The 21,055-nt window shown below is 36.9% G+C and overlaps 2 protein-coding genes across 2 annotated transcripts; one reads left to right on the forward strand and one right to left on the reverse strand.

The window, feature by feature from the left end:
• The first annotated feature begins 244 nt into the window (after positions 1-244).
• On the forward strand, positions 245-2,671 carry LOC121246518 (40S ribosomal protein S26-1-like). The gene is made up of 5 exons (XM_041144697.1): positions 245-409; positions 506-598; positions 1,057-1,141; positions 1,223-1,356; positions 2,441-2,671. Exons 1-5 carry the CDS (start codon positions 407-409, stop codon positions 2,513-2,515), a joined length of 390 nt encoding a protein of 129 aa, XP_041000631.1. The 5' UTR covers positions 245-406; the 3' UTR covers positions 2,516-2,671.
• A 6,964-nt stretch (positions 2,672-9,635) lies between these two features.
• LOC121246517 (probable chalcone--flavonone isomerase 3) lies at positions 9,636-11,445 on the reverse strand. The gene is made up of 5 exons (XM_041144696.1): positions 11,277-11,445; positions 10,924-11,007; positions 10,608-10,763; positions 10,175-10,401; positions 9,636-10,028 (listed from the first exon to the last, which is right to left on the reverse strand). Coding segments are annotated over exons 1-5 (630 nt in total). The 5' UTR covers positions 11,278-11,445; the 3' UTR covers positions 9,636-9,866.
• Positions 11,446-21,055: the final 9,610 nt, after the last annotated feature.

Below are 21,055 nucleotides of genomic sequence, written 5' to 3' on the forward strand. Positions count from 1 at the left end.
ATAATATTATTTTTATTTTGAGATTTAAAAAGTTGAATTGTTTATTATATTTTATTTGATAATTTAAAAAATTTATAATAATTAAATAAAATAAGATAAAATAATTTGTATAACGAGTCATTTGTCTAGTGAATTATTTGCGATTGATGGGTGTGAAGTTGAATAGTATACTAGTATTAGAGAAAGTATGGGAGAAAAGTAAAACTATTACAAAAAGGAGGGGGTTATCCGTTATTATCACTTTGTTCGCTAGGGTGCGCCGTGGGAGTTTCCAATATAAAGTGCGCACTCTCATCTTTCGGTAGCACCAGCCAACATCAGTCTCCAGAGCGGCGTAAAACCCTAGCAAGCCAGAGCCGGAGACTCATAAGCCTCAGATCTCTTCCGTCTCTCCATCCCCGCAACCATGGTCAGTTAGATCTTCGTAAATAAACCCTCCAATCTTCTTTGTTTTATTCTCCGTATTTCATAATCTCTCTCCCATATTTTTTTTTCCTATTTGCAGACTTTCAAGCGCAGGAATGGAGGACGCAACAAGCACGGTCGTGGCCACGTTAAGTTTATCCGCTGCTCCAACTGCGGCAAATGCTGCCCCAAGGTATTTCTGCATATTATGTAATTGTGTCAATCTATATTAGAAATCTTCGTGTGTATAAAAATCCTCTTCAGACATTTTTATGGGTTTCAGCTGGGGGAAGCACGTAGTAATATATGTTTCTATGACGTGTGCGAAGCAGTGATTTAGATTGCTTATTTGTGTGACGGTGCTTGTGTGGATAATATGTAAAAAACAAAGATGAATTGTACAATTCCGTTCCAATAAATGGGAATGTTTCACAATGATCGAGAACGTTAATTGCGACTGTTTCTGTTTATCATCATCTATGATCTTTGGATTTTGCTTCAATTGTGCCAAGTTTACTGAATACTTATTCCATCTGTGGTTGTGTATTAGACGTGAACTTATATAAGTGACTGAAAGTTTGGGTGTATATGACTTAAAACTGTGTATGTTGACTTGTGATTTGGGTTTTGTGTTGTAAAAAACAAAAAAAGGACAAGGCAATCAAGAGGTTCCTTGTGAGGAACATTGTTGAGCAAGCTGCAGTTAGGGATGTCCAAGAAGCCTGCGTCTATGACCGTAATACCATTATCCTCGCATCCTTCCTTCACAATTTTTTCTAGCATGTATATGGTCGCTTAAATCTACACTTTTATGCAGAATATGTTCTTCCCAAGCTGTATGCAAAGATGCTGTATTGTGTTTCATGTGCGATTCACTCGCACGTTGTGCGGGTTCGCTCTCGCACTAATAGGAGGAACCGCGAGCCGCCACAGCGCTTCATCAGGCGTAGGGTATGCTTTTGGATAATATGCTTCAGTTTTCTGCTTGTTTATGGATGATCTTTACATTGCTGATGATGAGATTCTGATTATAAATTGCATTTGCCTTCGATTTTATTTCATGTAATTCAAGATTTGAGAAGAAATAGACGTTCTTATATTTATTATCTACCTTTTAATTGTCATACATTAGGTTCTTGTACTGATTGTTATTTTCTAAAAAGTCTTTAAAAACTCTACTAAATCTCTCCCTTCCAACAGAGATTTTTAATTGAGTCCCGAAACAGTTCCTGAACATGCTGAAATTTTTCTTAGATCTTTTTTTATCGGTAAAGTAAGATTTTATTAAATCAAGTAAATAGGCGAAGTCCAAGTACACAAGAAGTATACATAGACAACATCAAGTTACAAGTTAGAAGCTAGAGATGGATACAAGAAAATCACGTAAACTAGCCCCATTGAGGACGAAGAAGCCCACAAGAACAATTAGTATGAAAGTTCTCTAAATTCAACCTTTAATCAGTCAGTGTTAGTTCGTCAAGTAGCATCTAAAGTAGGGAACACAATTGCAGAATGTCCTCTTATGTCAAGCCTGACTTCATGTTGTTATATAGCCTGTAATCTACAACCTCTTCTTCTATAGATTTTATGACATTATTGTTGAACTAAACTAGTTGCATTTTCTCTGATAAAAGGCTTATAGGATTTTGATAGTTGATGTTTAGCTAATGGGTTTACTTATAAAAAAAATTTATCTAATGGTTTTACGGTAATTTATCCTTAGGGACTCAAAACAATGGATTTGCTACTGCTTAAACTGTCAGGTTTCTTATGAGGTTTTCTGATGTTTCTGCTACATTGAGTTCTAGTGTAGTGATCCCCTGTGAAATGTATTGCTTGTACTTGGACAAGATGTCTAACTTGTTTCCTCCATTTGCTTTGTACCTACCTGGAGATCATGAACGGGTTTATTTTTTGAAAACTAACCATGTGGGTTTTTATTGCTTCATTGAACTGATTCTGGTAGATTGCTGTCTGCACTGATAAGTTATATGATTTCCTAGACATAGTTCATTGCAACTTTGTGACTTTTCAGGATGATCTGCCAAGGCCTGGTCAGCCTGGGCAAGCACCTCGTCCTGCTGGAGCTGGGAATCCTGTTCGTGCGTAAAATGCAAATCATTTTGTTTCGTATTTGGTCGTGTTCCTTTATGGAGTGTCTTTTAACTTTTCAGTTGTGTAGGAAGTCTTTGTGGTTTACGATACAAATGTCTTTATAACTTGATTTGATGAGAATGCAACCTGGAAATCCTTTAGTTTTGTTTTAGAAAGATGGGTTGGTTAATCAATTTGGATCTTATCAGCTTTGATTTGAAATGTATCACCATTTCTTCTCTCTCCCTTCTCCTTTCCCCATTCCAGGCTCTGCGTTTTATAGCTTAACCAGTTGGACCCTGAATGAAAAACTGGAAAGAATGTATGCTCTTCAAGTCAATGTTGTATCATAGGCCTCGACAAGATGCCTTCTCATTTATGTAGTTCTGTCGACGAGCGCACTGGGGCCTGAAAAGAGCTTTAGATGTTGCCATATGGTTTTTGGCTTTGTTGTCACCATATGAAATTTAGATTTGTTATGATAACCCGGACATGGGACGAAGATTTAGGTTCAGGAATTGCATTTGTTTGGCTGGAAGTGGAGAGAGACTGCAGATGCCTCTCTGTATTGCTGCTAGGCAGATCACAATTTAAGATGCTTCTGTCTCTCTGCCCCTTTATGGGGCTTCAAGTCTCGTGCGGAAAATTGAGCTGATTGAGTTCGGGTCATACTCTTGGAGCTTTAATATCATTTTCATCCATTCGTTCGCTTTTCAACGGAGAAATGTCAAACAAGAAATTGACTTCAGATCTATGTGGAATCAACTCTCCTTCCATTGAGCATTGCAATTTTAGTTTAAAGTGCATGCAACAGAACTAGGTGCAGCTTTGATGTCCAATACGTTGACCACTGGAATCAAACCGTGCCAAATCAACAAGCACTGCGAGACTGACTGCTTAGTGTATTGGCAATTGGCAATTCTAATGGCAGAGTTTGTGTTGGTCGCATTGGGAGCAATGTGTGACATGCTAGCTGGCATCTCTCTCCTGCAAGGACATCTCAACATGACCATCCAGGTCTAAACGCAAGAATTGTATTTCAGTGCAAATACAAATCTGCATATGTTTCTTAGCTAAGCACACCCGAAATGCATAGTGGTGAAGTGACTAACAATATAGGAAATTCAGTTGGAATACCGACTCTCCCTATGGAACCTTTGTCGTAAACCTACACTACCTCAACCGTAAACCTTTATCGGACAGGAGGAGCTTGCTCCTCCCCCTCCTCATCGCTACATGATAGCTTTTTCGGGGTTTTTTTTTTTTTTTTATTAGATTGGAAATGTCTAATCTGTCACTTTTCAACTGTCGGATTGCCACCTATGCTCTGCCACTTTGTTCACTAGTCGCTGATCTTCATAACTTTGGTGAAGGAGTTTCCAAACGACTGCTGCGTGATCCACACAAACTACCCAAGCCGTACAAATTTTTGATGTGCCAGCGTGTTTTCCTGCCACCTACCACCACACGTGTGACACATTTGGACTCCCCCTCTACTTCGTTCCTGTCGGCAAATGTAGCACATACTCTGGTTCTACTGTGCTTTCCTTTGAAGGGCCTCCAGCTACTCAAACTGTCTGATTCTAGCTATCTGGTTATGTTACAGGTTTCCCTAATCGAGAATCTAGGGAAAAAGATGTGAAGATCTTCGTTAACGACTCCAGAACAAATGGTTGTAGTACTTCTTTCACGGATGCGGATGACAACCGCATTCGACAAATCCACTAGTTGGATTTTATAATGCTACTGCAACGGTCCCTTCAAGCCAAGGAACAAGGGCCTAGATGCAATTTATTGGTCTCATTGCTCGTTTATTTTTATTTTCTATTGTTTGCACCGTAATTTCTATAGGGGGGGAGAATCCTTGTCGTACTGAGGACATTACCTTGATATAAAGGTGCCAGGAATGGGCACGAGCACTATTCAAGACTGAGGATGTGAAGCGCCGTTTTTAGTTTACAATAATACAAATAAATTGAGATAATATTTTAGAATTTTCATGTTATGTTTAATATTTATTTTGCACCAAATCCTCATCCAAGGCATTGTAGATTTGAGTTTTGTTGAGTTATAAAAAACTGGATGGCAGGACATAAACCTCTTGGTAATTTTTGTTCTCTGAAATGCTGCCAATATACAAGAATCTGTATTGGAAGGGGCCAAATCCTCTACGGGCTGGGTCGTATCGTGGGTCAGCCCAATAACCAAATTAATCAAGGGCCTAGTTCATTTCAAGTATATAAGAGTCATCACTGAAAAAATAACTGTTTGAAGACTTCGGTTGAAGGGCTAACAACTTATCTGAAATGAGCCAAGTCTCAATATCTTGTGGGTTAAATTTCAAATAATGGATAAAATAATTATCGCATAGCAACAGAAACATCATGGGCTGTATTTATACCATAAAGGTATGATAATGAGGATCGTCTTATTCATTGGCTAGAGAGAGATCTCCATTATTCTTACTGACTTAGGCATTTGAGGTGTTCTCTAGAACTCCCAAGCCACACTCTTCTTTGGTTGTAGGTGATCGTGTGTGAGAAGCTGTGAAACACATCCTTAACTCGTATAGTTTGTTTGTTAACTTCATACCAATAAACTTAATTTTTTTTTTACCCCAAGCTTTTCAATACAAAGACAACAGTACAAAGCACAATTGTTGTTGAAGTCTAGCAGCATGATCTTAAGACGACACGGAAATCAGATTAGCAAAGACATTATCTCCGACTGGTTGAATGTCGACTGGATAAGGAAATCTTGTATTAAAACCGTTCTCTATATAATTATTTTGGAATGTTAATAAAAAGAAATCTTGCATTCTTTTTCCTAGACAATGGAGAGAGTGAATCAAGGGGGTAGTTATCAATTGGGTCAAAGGTTTTTGACATAAACATATATTAAGATCAAGACTAGCAATATTGATTGACTAAATTATTCTCCTGTCAAATATTCAAAGTTAACTTTGATCGTGGGAGATTATTACAGTGGTTAGGTTATGTTTCCTTGCCAACTAATTTCAGAGGGTTGCCCCCATCAACCGGTATATATATATATATATATATATATATATATATATATATATATATATATATATATATATAGAAGGACAATATTATATATTAAGGGGAGGGTCTAATGTCAAATAAATAAGTTTTGGTGAGGGCAGCCGGCTGAGTCTACGAGTTATTAAATATAATCAAATAGCAATCGGGAAAAAAGGGAAAATGTTTTACAGTATACATACATTGATCAATAATATTAGTCTTTCTGGGATTTTTTTTTTTTTAAATGTCTTTTAATGATGTTGTAATTTTTTTTTTAAATGTCTTTTAATGATGTTGTAATTTTTCTTTTTTTAAATATTTAAAAGTGTGAGCTCTCAACGGTGGCTCTAAGTGTTACTCTACATTGATAGTAACAAGAGCAGCATAGCCGCCGTCGACATATTAGCTTCTCCTAATTCACATGAGTTTGTTGTTGTTATTATAATAATAATTTTTTTTATCAGTCACTATTTATTATCCTACACTCCACACCTTATAAAAGAAAAAAAGAAAAAAACTATCAAATATAAAATATGGAAGTAAATAGTAACTGATGTATAACAAAACATTTATTACAAACCTCTTGCACAAGACGCCACATAATAGCTTATAAAAAAAACACTAGCGATTTATTCAGGAAAATCCGATTACACTTTTTTTTTTCAGGAATAAATGGTGAACTTATAAATATTGACGCCACATAATAGCTTATAAAAAACACTGGCTACCACTTGTCTATTAGAATCGTTGATATGTCGTCAATATATAAATACAGAAAAATGATAAATACAACACTTTATACAACATTTTATATAATAATATTTTAAAATGAGAGATATTTTTGTAAAATACTTTATAAAACTAACATTATTTTACAAAAATATCATTATTTTATAACATGTATTGTGAAAAGTGTTGTGTAAAGTATTGTATGTTTATCACTACTCATTTATATATATATATATATATATATACACTAACCCCTACAGTGGCGAAATAAGATGGAGGAGACGTGGCCGAGGACTAAAGTGGCTGGAGCAAAAATCGTCGGTGATTGAGGCTTACTCCGATGAAGGACACAGTTGCTCTGGCTGCGTGATGATTCTCGTCCGCGGGTGCGAGATGCCGCAATGTGGTGTATGTGTGATAGTTACTGGAGGGCCTTCACGGTCGTGCATGGTCTGGGCAGTGAAGTCGCGGCTGTGGTTCCGTTGTAGAGTCGCCGTGTTTTCTGTTGTTGCTGACGGTGCTCTGTTTTGATGGGTTCAAAACATATGGAATTGAGACTACAGCTTAGTGGTGTTGCAGCTTGCCAATTGTTGCTCGCCTGTGGAGGAGACATGGTGGCTTGCTGGGCGTGCGTGGAGGCTTGCGGTTTTCTCGTCGCTGTGCAGTGTCCAACGTGAAGGGCTGCTGGGCTTCGAGCCGTGCTGTGGCTTGCTTCTTGGTTTGAGCGTGGAGGCGCTTCGCGGCGGTGCGTACGAGTCTCTTGCCGTGATCATGAGGGAGAGCGACTGGGAGGAGCGTTGCCGTGAGAGTGGTTTGGCCGTGAGAATTTAGCCCACACATATAATTGGGTCAAATCAGACACTTATAATTTAGTCTCAAGATAAAGTTAAAAATTAAGTTAAGAGATAAGACTAAGAAAAGATTAGGAAAAAAACTCAAGACTCCTAAAAGAAAAATATTTCACAAGGCAAGTTAAACTCAATCACTTCAAGAAAATAGACATTTATATAAGGAGGAGATCTTCACAAATCTACAGAAACTCCCTACGTACAGACTCTACCAAACACACAATAATTTCAACAGATCTTCCCTTAAGAGAGGCATCTTCTTCAAGCTCCCGAGATCCTAAATTACTCAATTGTATTGAGGGATATGTGAGGTAATGAGAGATTGTAAAATCGTCCTTTATAGCGGATTTCGTTCCCAAACATCCTGTGAAAGTAGGCATTACGCCGAACCACGTAAATATCAGAACCATCATTGTGAGCCGTGGATAATTCTTTGATCCATTATGATTTGTTGTGCAATTTTTTATATTAACAAAGGGAGGGTCCTTGATATTCGAGAATTGTGTACGGCATAGGCTTATTTATTTATTTTGGTTTTTTTTAGGGTAGGGGTGTCAAATTATATTAACGGATCGTGTTTGTGTCATGTCAAAACATATATATTATACTATATGAGTCAACTCAAACATGACTTGTTAAGTTTATCGCGTCAAAATCTCAAACTTTAACACAATCTATTAACATAATTGGTTGTGTCGTGTCGACCTGTTTTGACTCGTTAGTAAATACTATGAAATAGGTTAACCCGACCTGACCTGTTTCAACCCGTTTATGTAAATTAGTTGAACAAACTCGAAATTAACATGTTTGACCTAATTAAATTTAGCGTAATTTTATATAAATGTTAAAATCATAATATCTATAAAAAATATAAAACTAACTACAAATCCAAAATTACAATCCAAACAATAAAAATATCGAAATTAAAATCCCAACAATTTTACTTTTAGGCATAAGGGTAAAATTGTAACTTTAACTTTCTTAACGGGTCATAACGGGTTGATCCGTTATCAACCTGTTAAGCAATCGTGTCTTAACGGGTGAACCCGTTTTGACCCGAACCGGTTAAGACTAAATTTAAATTCGTTATTATCGTATATTGTTCCTATTAAATTAACGAGTCGTGCCATATATTATCACCCCTGACTAGGGGTTTCCTTGTTTCCTTGGATTGTATAGATGTCTTGTTAGGTCGTATTTATTCTTTCTATAGTTTTTGGTTTTGTTAGGATCACGTAACCACACAGTATTCATCAAAGATAATTAAGTGCATCGATTTTGTAAATTTTCTCCCTTCTCCTGCCGTAACGTGACGCTATTAATGAGTTTTAATTTTTTTTTCTTTTGCTTTATTAATTTTATCGTAATTTATTATTAATTTTAATTTATTTTATTTCATTTTTTAACAATGTTAATTAAAATCCAGTGAAAATATTTATATTAGATGTTGAGATGAATTAAGTTGAGTTAAGTTTAGTTATGAATAGTAGTATTTTGTAGGTCTCATTAAGATAGATTTAATTTCTTTAGATTGAGATGAATTTAATTTTTTATGTTGAAATGTATGAAGTGGGTTGAGATGAATTTAATTTTTTTTACGAGAAATTGAAAAAGTAGTAGACTCCATTAATAATTTGTTTGAGATGAATTGAAATGAGTTAAGTTTGACTCAACAACCAAACACAACCTAAGGTTAGAATAGGTCGGTGGAAAGCTCGTTTTAGGTTACGTTTGGATCGATGTTGAGTCAAGCTTAGTTTCGTATGAATAGTAGTGAGTTAAGTAGTGGAGAAGTTATGTAAGGCTTATCTAAATTGAGTTTAAAATGTGTTTGAATGTTAAGATAAGTTTAATACTTTTTATGAAAAGTTGAAAAAGATTGTAGGTCTCACATATAAAAATATGTTAAATTGAAAAAAGTTGTAAGTCTCATGTATAAGGAAGTTTTAAGTTGAGATAAATTTAATAATTTAAAAATTCAGTATTTAAATATTAGATTCAGTTAAAAATTAGATTGAATTCAGCTTAATCTTATAACTAAACTAAACTAAACTAAACATAGCTTAGAAGCTACCAACTCCCAAGTATCCTACTCTCTCACGACCTCACCTAACTTTCAAACCTCCCCAGCATTTTTCAGAACCAAGTCAATACTTAACTAAAGGAGGAGGAAACTGCGGGTTGGAAACTTGGGATGGTCACATGACAAGGCTGTTGGCTAACTTTATAGTTTTTTCGCTACTTATTCTGGCGGCCAAGTGGCAAAGATAAATTAGAAAGTGTTACATTTACCAAAAAAAAAAAAAAAACTTTATTAGAAAAGAATAAGTCGTACGTCTTATACTTTATAAAAACCATTTCTTACTTTTTAAACTTCATTGATTTGTATTCCTACGCACCCACTGAAATCATAAATTCATTCCACCATTCTGTTGTGAAATAAAATATAATTGTTGCAGAGAGGGAGAAGAGGCACAGCATCAGTACTTGGGCAGCAAATTAAGACTCATCATTGAAAAAAAAAAAGCATCTTATTCATATAGATCAAGCAAACCAAGCAGCTAGGCTTTTGCAGTCGAGGGACAAAAGTTCCAAATGATCAGGCGAGCGATCGATCGAGCATATATAATTAACATGAAGCTAGGTAGGTAGGTAGGTAGGTAGCAGCACCAAAATCAACCCATGCATATAAGACGTAATTAATTAGCTAGCTAGAAATGAACAAAATGATGAATGTTCATTTCATTTAGATAGATAACTCGGCAGAGAGGGTATTAGCTAAGGAGGATATGGTTGTCTGAGACACCCCTCTAGTTCCTCCCAAGTACCATTTCTGGATCATCTCAACCACGTTTGCGTTCTCCACCTTTATTTTCGACGACTCCTTCCCTTCAGTCGAAAAAGCAACCTAAAACCAATATAGACACGAATATACATATATATAATATGCATGCAGGGTTGGTACGTATCAGCATTTAATAATATTTAATTAGCATATGTACGCAAATTATCTGACGTAACTATATAACTAATTAATTATAGCTGCATATATACCTCGGCAGTGGCAGAAGTTGCTGAAAAATGAAATGTGATGATGGAATTTTTCTTCAAATATTTAGACTGGAAAAACTCAACGAGTGTCTCCAAGGCTGCCTCCTCCTCCTCTTCATACTTATCATCGGCAGCCAATCGATCCCTCACTGCGCTCTCTAGCTGCACCCCATATTGGGACCCCTTGATCTCCTTAATCACCACGATTCGTAGAAATTTCTCTACTGGAGCTGCATACATATATATATATATATATATATATATGGTTTAATTATCATATAATTAGCATTGGGAAGTTTAAAATTAATTAGCCTCTAATTAAGTAGACAAGTGAGTTGATGCTATATCTCGAATAATATTATATCTTAGATTGGTTGCAGCAGCAAATTAACCATATATATATATATATAGACTTGAATAACAGAAATTACTGTACCAGATATAAGCGCATCAAAGAAGCCATCATCCTCAGCGAGGGCTTTTTCAGGTTTCCCCTTCCATTGCTGTAGATGGTTCACAATTTTGGGTTCCAAATAAACTCCAATTGCTGTGAACTTAATTTGTAAAAAGTGTATTTCAATATCCGTAATTCCTGTCAAACCCAAAATACAATATATATATATATATATATATATATATATGTCATAATCCACAAAATATAAAATAGCATGATACTAATTAAACTAAACCTAACAATCTTATAATTAATTGGTAGCAAAAAGAAATAAATCAAGCAAGACAAAGTTGTGTACCATGACCCAAGAGCGACAAGGGCTTTGTGGCGACAATCTCCTTGGGAAATGGAATTTCATCAACCATGACCACTTCATTAGCCACTGTACAGTGTTCAGCACACATGATAAGGAACAAAATCTAGGTTTAGAAATAGAAGAAAGAGAGTGCTTGCGCTGGCTGCTTTTGTTTAGCATTCAGAACAATTTGTTCTGATCACTTGTTACTAATAATAAACAGACACATGAAACTCTTCATGAGTTTTGGCTAGTAGCGCCGCGTGTGTGTATATATATGCGGCTTCTCAAATTAAATGAATTTAAAAAATTAAGCAGAAGTGAAAGGAAAGAGGTGAGAAATATATAGCTCTTACTGATAATCGCTCGCAGTCAGGAGATCAAGAGATCGTGCGAAGAGACTCTCGAGAAAAATAGAGCGAGAAAGTAGAGAGAATTTTGTTTGGTAGAAGCAAGTTCATCAAGGAAGGAGGGTGAAGCTGATATTTAAAGCTCTCCTACCTATAATACTGGGACGGGGGTAGCTATACGCATCACATGTATTAGCTTATCTAACACAACACCCTCATCATGATCAATTTATTTGTGTCTTCCAGTCTTTCGGCCGATCGAGGGAGGGCGGGTTGGTTTGTTTGAGCGAGTTGCTGAGCTCGTGATTCATTTTATTTTCCTCCACCCTAGTTTGACTTTTCAATCACGCCCAATTTAAGCTTTACCCTCACTATCTCCTACCTCCTGCTCTCCCACTTCTTTCACGCTCTTTGGCCCATTTCCATCCCCCCTCTTTCCCAATCGCGCGAAAACAGCAATTATCTGATTTGTCGTTCCTCTAATTTCATGTCCAAGATATCATTTTGTTGTACTGAAATTGAAATAGATATTCCAAAAAATAATATAAATCTCGTACATTTTATTTTAAAAATAAATATTTCAAAAAATAATATAATATTATATATAATTTTAAAATATATAAATCTCGTACATTTTATTTTAAAAAAATAAAATCTATTATTAAAAATATATTTTTTTTTACGTTAATCTCAAAATTATTTATTTATTTTTAATGAAACGAGACTTACACTTTTAAAATTGTATATATATATATATATATATTTTTTTTTTTGAAAAAAAAATAGGTAAGAAAACGCATTATTTGGGGTTGGATTTCCTGGGACTAATATTGAAGTAGGGCCCGTACATAATACATTTATTCCGGGCTCAAAATTACATACGAGGCCTTATGGCTGCCCAGTACCCACGTGGCGAGTTTGCATAACCACCACTTAAGTTTACCTACCTCCCTCGAATGACTTCATAATTCCTTCTAGGATGTGATGTCAAGAGGCAATGGTAGGATGCTAAGTCACCGACTCACCATTGTAAAAACTTCAAAGATTAAAATGGATTTGGATACATAAATATTCTTATCTCATTTTATTATTATAATTTTTTTAAATTTTTATATAAAAATATAAAAAATAATTAAACTTTTTAAATTTTTAAATAAAAATAATACTAAAAAATTATATTCTAATAATAGTTTATTCAACTACTATTCAAACATTTCATCTCATCTAAACTGTCTACCTAGACCCAATCTAACTGACCTCAGCTAGTCCCATATAATCTCTCTCCCTCTCTCCTCAAGCCATCGCAGCCCATAGGGCTGTAATTGAGCCAAGTCGAGCTAGTCTTTGATTTGACAAATTTAGCTCGACTCAAAATATTCGAGTTCGAGATTTTTTTTTTATTCTTTGTTCAAACTCAACTTAATAAGCTAAACTCTCAACTCGAGTTCGAGTTCAAGTTTGAGCTCATCCCACAAACGAGTTCGAGTCGAGCTCCAATTGTTAAGGTTTTATTTTTATTTTTTGAATAAGATTTAATAATTAATAAATTAAATAAATAAAAAATCTTATATTAAATTTATACAACTAACAAGTAGAACTTCTATTAAATTATAAAATTTAAAAAAATTTATAAATAATTAATATCTAACTAGTTGATGTTTGTCCAAAATAATAATATATTATATACCTACACATGTTATTAATATATATACTTAATATGATAGTATATATCTATTTCTTATATGGTTCTCACATACTAGTATATGAAATTATTAAATTTTATCGACTAATTATTAAACAAATTATAAAATATACCTATAAAGTATATTCACTATATAGACATAAATAATTAGATTACATATTATATATTTAATTATAAAAGTGATTTGCTTATATTATTAACTAATACATATATATGTATATATACATAGTGTATGTATATATTTATCAATATATGAATGAGTTTTAATCGAGTCGAGTTAACGAGTGGACTTGAGCATAAACGAGCGGGCCTTAATGAGTCTTGTCGAGTCGAGTCGAGTTTTCTCGAGTATGTGTCATTTACAAAACTAGTGGGTATCTGCTTTCACGAATGAGCTTTTTTTTTTCACTAGTTGAGTTCAATTCGAGTTTAACCGAATGAACACCAAGCTGGCTATTGAACAGATTGGTTTATTTATAGCCCTAGCAACCCAAAACTCTAGCACCCAAATCCAAATCTCTCTCAAAATCTAAAAGAGTAATGTTAGGTACAGTCGTGAAGTGCGCAAACGTTATGCAATCATTTTAAAAAAGAATATAGTACACTATTAAGAAATTAATTTTTTATTTTTTTTATTTTTATGTAAGTCTCGTATTTATTCACTTTTTTTCAAATGAATTATATGACACTTATGCACTCTATGACTGCAAATTTCCTTAATTATCCGATTTTCCCGTGCTCATTGCATAGTGATATCCACAAGCTGGACCTAAACAGACATAGGGATCTACAAGCAAGTTATTGAAGTGTTAGGGGCCAAGACCTAATTACAACCCAAGGGACCAAGTTAATAAAAGAACTAACAACATAGAAGGAAATACTAGTGAACTTAAAATGGCCATGGACCAACAAACATATAAACTCTAAGTAAGTTCTGAGGCCTTATATTCGACTGTGACAGCTTGAGAGAGATGGGAAAACGAGTGTGGCGCCCTTGACCCCCACGTGTGTTTTTTGTGGAGTTCGTGACACCGGGATGATGACCACACGGATCACGCACCTCAACTGCCAGTGCTCAAAATGTGTACAATATACATTAAATGTACAGTAATATTCGCAGCGGAGAAAAAAATAAAAGGGTCTTACTTTATTAAGTATCAGAATTGTTCAAAAAGCAGTAAAATAACTTTACAAATATTTTACAGTCTTCCGTTAGATAATTTAAAGAAAACAAATAACATAAGGGAAACAAGTCCCAAACACTGAACAACATAACAGCGACTTAAGCTTCTGGCAGAGTCGGTCCTTCAGGTTCATATTCGGGCTCTGCGTCAAACTCTACGGCACCATAAAACGGAACCGTAGGGTAAACACCACTATGAGATTATGACATCTCAGGAAGTAATTAACCAAAACAACATCTAAGAGATTTAAAACACATTTATACAAACACGTGTTCCCATGCGGACAAAATAACAACTTACATTCATTTTCTCCAAAAATACCATTTTTATACTTACACCAAAAATCTCATTTTTGTCCCAATCATATTTATTATGAATTTACGCATGCACCCAGGTCTCCCCTATGGACCGTTCGCACACCCTGGCTCTCTTCGTCACATCACGGGTAACGTCCGTTCATGAGACTTCGTAACGAGCGATGCCTAGTTCCGCGCCCAGCGCGTACATGGCCAAGCATCCTCTAACCTCGCCAACCAAAGGTCACGGAATCGGTACGAGAGCGTTACCGTCTCGTCCGTTCCCGTTGTCGCCCTGCGACAACTCAGAGGACGTCACGTCAGTCTGTTATGCTCCCGAGTGACCAGAGGAGCTCCACCGAGATAATGCCCCATCTCGACTTGGGGTCGTGAAACACACGCACCCACGCAACAATATCAATATCCAACAGACTTCGTGACATTACCGCACAATTTAATAAAACGATAAATATGTTTTTTCAACATTTTATTGGAATACGCATTTAAATAATTCATTTTACAAATTCTTAATAAACACTGAAATACAGTTTCACAAATACACGTATAGTCCGATGCTCCAATCCGGCCCAAGGCCCAATTACATTTAAAATCTCAACAACTCCGACGGCCCAAGGCCCATTTTTTCACAACACCGTTTAAAGCCCAACACTTCAACAAATACAATATATTTCCAATAAACCAACAATTTATAATTAAACAACAGTTATAAAGCCAATTAATATCACTTGATGGAAAATTACATACACACGTTGAGTGGAATAATCTGAAAGATCACAGTTGTACAAGGCGATGGTGCAACCGCGGCACACAGCAAGACAGTGCCAAAAATTTGGGTTTTTGTTACACAGCAACAACCAACAATTTCACAACACCATACACGGCAACAATCTCGCAACACTCACCATTTACAACCCAAAATTTATCAAGAAACCAAGTGGAACTTTTTTCAAAAATAAGAACAAACACCGCACGGCATCTCACTTAGAACTCTCGGATCAGCCCAAAATTCCCAATTGATTTTTCAAAACAAAACCAAACACACTCGAAACAAGCTTACAAAATTACTCGGTTTCACTCCTAAATTCACAGATAACACACTCAAATGGAGATCCCCAAACCATGAGAAGCCGTGGCCTATTTATAGGCCAAATGCGGCGGTTCGCATGGCGTGCGTGTCGCACGGTGGAGGAAGGAAATAACGGCAGCATGCCGTGGAGAAAAAGAAGTCCTCACGCGGACGCGTGGCACGGCGACACTCACGGAAAAAGAAAAAAGGAAGAAGCAGAAATGAAGAAGAAAAAAGGAAGAAGAAGAAACAGGAAGAAGAAGCAGCAGGGTGCGGCGCATGAAGGGAATACGATGGAGCCCTAGCTCCCTCAAAACGGCGTCGTTTCCTTTAGTAGGGGGCTGAGTTCTCACGAGCTGGGCCAGTCTTCGGCTGGGCTTCAGTAAACACACACACACAACACACACGGCCCAACATAATAAAACAAAAATAATAAGCCCATAAACAAACACAAGCCCAAAAATAAAAACAATACAAATAATCAAAATAACATACTCTAAAATAAATTTAACAAAACAACAAAAATAAAATACCAAAACAAATAACAAACAACATAATTAATTAACACATTAATTAAAATAACAAAATAACACCTCAAAAATAATAAAAATAAGGATTAAAAATTCAAGTGAAACTAGAGATCTCACAAAGAGAGAGCAGGGATTGTATGGAATTAGTTGAGGTTGGTTGTATTCTAATCTCTTAGAATAGTGACGTATCGTCCGGCCATTGGAGGGTGTAAACCCCCCCCCCCTCCTTAACACCACATCTAATTCCTAGCCTCTCTCTCTAAACAATTCTATCGAAAAAAAAATCTGTTTGTAAATTTATTTATTTATTTTTTAAACAGAAAATCATAATTGATATTAAGCACAAAGTCTTTCAGCCATTACAATAGTTTTGATACCATCAGCAACACAGTCAATATCGATTAATTCATGCTCCTGAATCACAACTTTCCTTGCCAATTGGTGAGCAGCACCATTTAGTTCCCTCTTCACATGCTGAATTTTCCAAGCAGCATTGGTCAGTAAGTTTTGTATATCTGTAACAAAATAGTGAAACTTCCCTGCATTAGGCTCCTTCAATAGAATTGCTTTAACCACCTGACTTGAATCACCCTCAAAAAGTATGTAATGCAGTCTAAGATCTTTACAAAATACAACAGCAGTAAGTAGGTCCCTAGCTTCTGCAATTGTTGGATCAACACAATAGGACATGGGGTTGTATCAAGCTTGCAAGAACAGAACCAAAGTCATCTCTAATAATTACTCCAATGCCAATCTTGTTGTGTTCATTTCTGATTGCCACATCCCAGTTAACTTTAACCCAGTTGGGTGGAAGAGCTTCCCAATGAAGTGCAGCAGGTTGAGTGGTAATTCTTGTCACTGATTGTTGTTGCAGTGCATTTCTAAAATCCTCAAAAGCTTTGACAGCTTGCCCATAAACCAAAGAAAGTGATTGGAAATAGTCATTGTGGATGAAAGTATTTCTTCTAAACCATATAAATCGAGCCAATATAGCAAAGAACACCATATCCTGGTTTATAAGCCTTTTGGACATCTGTTCCAACACACTGAAAAAATCAATTGCTGTAATGGTAACCTTTTGAATAGCTAACTATGCATAGTGTTAAGAGTTTCATAGGCAGCCAAGATATTATCTATAATAGGATCAAAAGCACACTGGTTTGGTGAAATAAGTGAGGGCAAAATTAACTCCAATCTGTTAGTGATCATCTTTGTAATGATTTTGTATAAAACATTACATAGACTAATCGGTGTATATTTAGATACACCTTGGATTTTTGGATTTTGGAATCAAAACCAAATATGTGAAGTTGATGGGTTCAGTGTTAGCATTGGAGTTTAAGAAGGATAGAACGACATGACAAACCTCATTGCCAACTACTGACCAATGATCTTGATAGAAGCAAGCCCCATATCCATCTAGACCAGGTGCTTTGTAGGGTCCCCTTTGGAAAACGGCAACTCTGACTTCTTCCTCAATGAACTCTTGAAGTAGAGCTTCATTCATTTATGTAGTTACCTTTGGAGTCAGATGTTTTAAACAATCATTAATTTGAGAAGGTTGGGTAGAGGTAGATAAGGGCTGATAAAACTATGTAAAAGCAATGCCTATCCCAATAGAAGTAGTGTGCAGGACTCCATGTTCATCAGCCACCTGTATTATCTTATTTCTCTTTTGACTTTGACTTGCACACAGATGGAAGAACTTTATGTTCCTATCCCCATTTTGTAGCCAATGTACTTTAGCCCTCCTAAATACTGCTAATATCTCTTTAGAGTTTCTTAACTTCTTCAACTGATGATGTTGTCAGATTAGTTTGAATAGCCTCTAGCTGTGTGAGTTTCTCTTTCAGTGTTTGATCAGAAAACTTGAGCTTTACATCGAACCCATCTTTTTAAAGATTTCATACAGCAACTAAGTTTTATTGAAAGAGTAGTAAGGCAACCATAAGAGCAACTTGCCTACATCCAAGCATCTTTAACAGGCTTTGCACAATCCTCATAAGAAGACCAACTAGCTTCATACCTACTTAATCTGTAGGTAGAACCTGAGTATCTATGCTTTTGTTCCACATAAATTAAGATAGGGTAATGATCAGAGGTTACTAAAGGCAGTACCTTGATATCCCCATCCCCAAATTCATCACTCCATGTAGTTGAGGCCACAGCTCTATCGAGCTTTTCTCTAGTAAAAGAGTAATCTGTTCTATTATTCGACCAAGTGAATTTCCCTTTGAGAGAATCTCAAATCATCAAGCTGACAATCATATAAGACATCATTGAACATAGTTATCTGCTTGTCACTCCTTCTAGCACCACCATCCTTCTAACTGTGAAATAAGATTTCATTAAATTCACCAAGGTGAAGCCACATCTAAGGTTCCAAAGTATGAAGATGGTGCAAAATATTATAACCTTCCACTCTTTCTTAGTGACAAGATGTCCATAAAAGCAAGTGAGCATCTATGGAGGTTTTGGGGTGCTGTTTGCAATCTAACAATTTATATGTCTTTGTGAGAAACTGTGAATTTCTAATGGTATATCAGCTTTCCATAGTAAGGCTAGACCACCTCTGCGCCCAAACCCATCAACAATAAATAGACCTTGAAAATCCAAAAGATGTTTTCACTTCCCCGTCTTTGTTTTATATATTTTAGTTTCCATTAGGAATAAAATACTAGACTTTTTATCCTTAACCATAAGGTCATGAACTGTTTGAGGGTTTATAAGCCCTTGGCAGTTCCAACTTAAAAGCCCCATTTCTCCCGGCAGGGTTGGCTTCTAGCCTCCATTGATACATTCAAAGATCTTTGTTTCCTTGTCTGCTTCACCTTATTGTTCTTAACTGGGGTTCTAGCAGGTAAGGATGTTCTTTTTCGAGTGGCAATAATAGATCCAGTTGAGTGTACATCATTAGTATCAACAGACAATCTAACCTAAATCTTTAGTTTGTGCAGGGAAAAAGGTGTCACATGCTTATCCTTTTTCACTGTGGTCTCCAATATCTCACATGTAACACCCCGTATTTCAGTGTATTTTTACTGAAGGAGTATTTTTGATTGTTCAAAAATTTATCCTCTTATTTTTAAATTGGTTGGATTTTTAGTAAGTTTATTTCTATGATTTTAATTTGGTGAAAATTATTTTTATGTGCTTTCCAAATATTTATTTATTGTTATGCATTTAAATTGCTTTTAATATTTAAATTAATTACTGTGGGATTTAATTATTTCAATTTGACTTTACCATTACGTTTAAATTATTTTATTTAACTTGTGGTTTTAAAATCATCTCCGTTGGATCATTTTTGTGACCCAAGTTATGAGGATTGGACCTCATTTCTTTTCCCTCCATTTTTCTTTCCTTCCTTTTTCTTTTCTTTTTCTTCTTTATTTTTTTCCCTCCCCGCGCAACTCCCTCTCCCTCCCTCTCTCTCCGTCCGTTCTTCCTCTCCCCCAGCCCGCCGCCGTCGCGCCGCCGTGCGCGACACCGCCCAGCCGACCAGCTCCCCCTCCCTCCGGCGACCTCACCCCCCAAATCTCAGCCCCTACCTCGCCGCCGGTAGCCCACACGCACCCCACGAAGCCGCGGGCCACCTTCACGCCAGCGCCGCCGTGAGCCGGCGGTGGCCTTCACCGCCCAGCCCGCTAGCTTCCCCAGCCGCCGGCGACCTCACCCCACCAACCTCACCTCCATCCGTGCCGCCGTTAACCACCAGTAGCCCTTCGAAGCCGCGGCACTCTTTCCGCCGTTGCGCCGCCGTCGCACCGCCATTGGCCACCATCTTTCTACCACTTCATCCCCGACCTCTTGGCAACCCATTGGACCCAACCCCACCTCCGATCCGTCACCGGTGAAGCTCCACCATCTACATTTTCGATTTGGGCATTTTGGTCTTCTACCGCCCATTTCGCCGCCACCCACGGCAAACCACCGCCACCATTGGCTTCACCGACCTCTCGAGGCCCTACCCTACCATTTTTGGGTCTTCGTTTGTCCTCGTTGAAAAGTGGGTATCTGTGACCCACGGCCACAGTGTATTTTACACTGTGGTGTTGCTCAGAAATCACCACTTGCAACTTCGAGATCCTTCGGAAATTGTTATATTGCACTGTAAGTATTTTCCTTAAAGAACTTTCGTGATTTAAATATATTTTTGCACTAACACATATTATCTGTGAATTGGTTTGTTTTGCCGGACTGAGTCTAAGGAGTTTCGGGGGTCGGATGGATTGTGGACGGAGTTGTGTGTTTGTTTGCATTGTGAATTGTGGTTGTTGGTTGTTGGTTATGACTTGTTCACGTACGTCGCATATTGCATGCATGATCATGTTTGTAAAGAAAACTGGATTTTCGCATGATTGCATACATGTTCATGTGTTTATTGGAATTGGATTTTCATGTGAGTAAAAGGAAAAGAGACTGTAGGGATGGTGGTAAGCAGGGATGGTGGTTGTGTCCCGCCTGTGATTCCCGCCTACAGTGCTCTGTTAAGTATTCATTGTGTGTAAAGGAACTGTAGGGATGGTGGTAAGTAGGGATGGTGGTAGAGTCCCGCCTGCGATTCCCGCCTACGGTGCACGCGATAGGGATGGTGGTAAGCAGGGATGGTGGTTGTGTCCCGCCTGTGATTCCCGCCTACGGTGCACGCGGTAGGGATGGTGGTAAGCAGGGACGGAGGTAGAGTCCCGCCTGCGATTCCTGCCTACAGTGTCCGATAAATGGGTTGTTTGTGTGAATCATTTTATGGGAAAATATTTTACGGATATTTTGGGCCAAAATGGGATTTTTGGCGTGTGTTGGAAATAATCATTTTTCTGGGAAAAAATGGTATTTTATGGCTAAATGTATTTTGCTATATTGTTGGTTGTATTAATGTATTTTTATCCCGAGAGTTGTTTGGTTTATACTTACCTGTGGTACCATTTTATGGTATCGCAGATTTTGATGCAGATGACGATGACGAGCCTTAGCTTGGCTCCGTTG

This window comes from Juglans microcarpa x Juglans regia, chromosome 1S, assembly GCF_004785595.1.
Source record: "Juglans microcarpa x Juglans regia isolate MS1-56 chromosome 1S, Jm3101_v1.0, whole genome shotgun sequence".
In the NCBI taxonomy this organism is placed as follows: domain Eukaryota; kingdom Viridiplantae; phylum Streptophyta; class Magnoliopsida; order Fagales; family Juglandaceae; genus Juglans; species Juglans microcarpa x Juglans regia.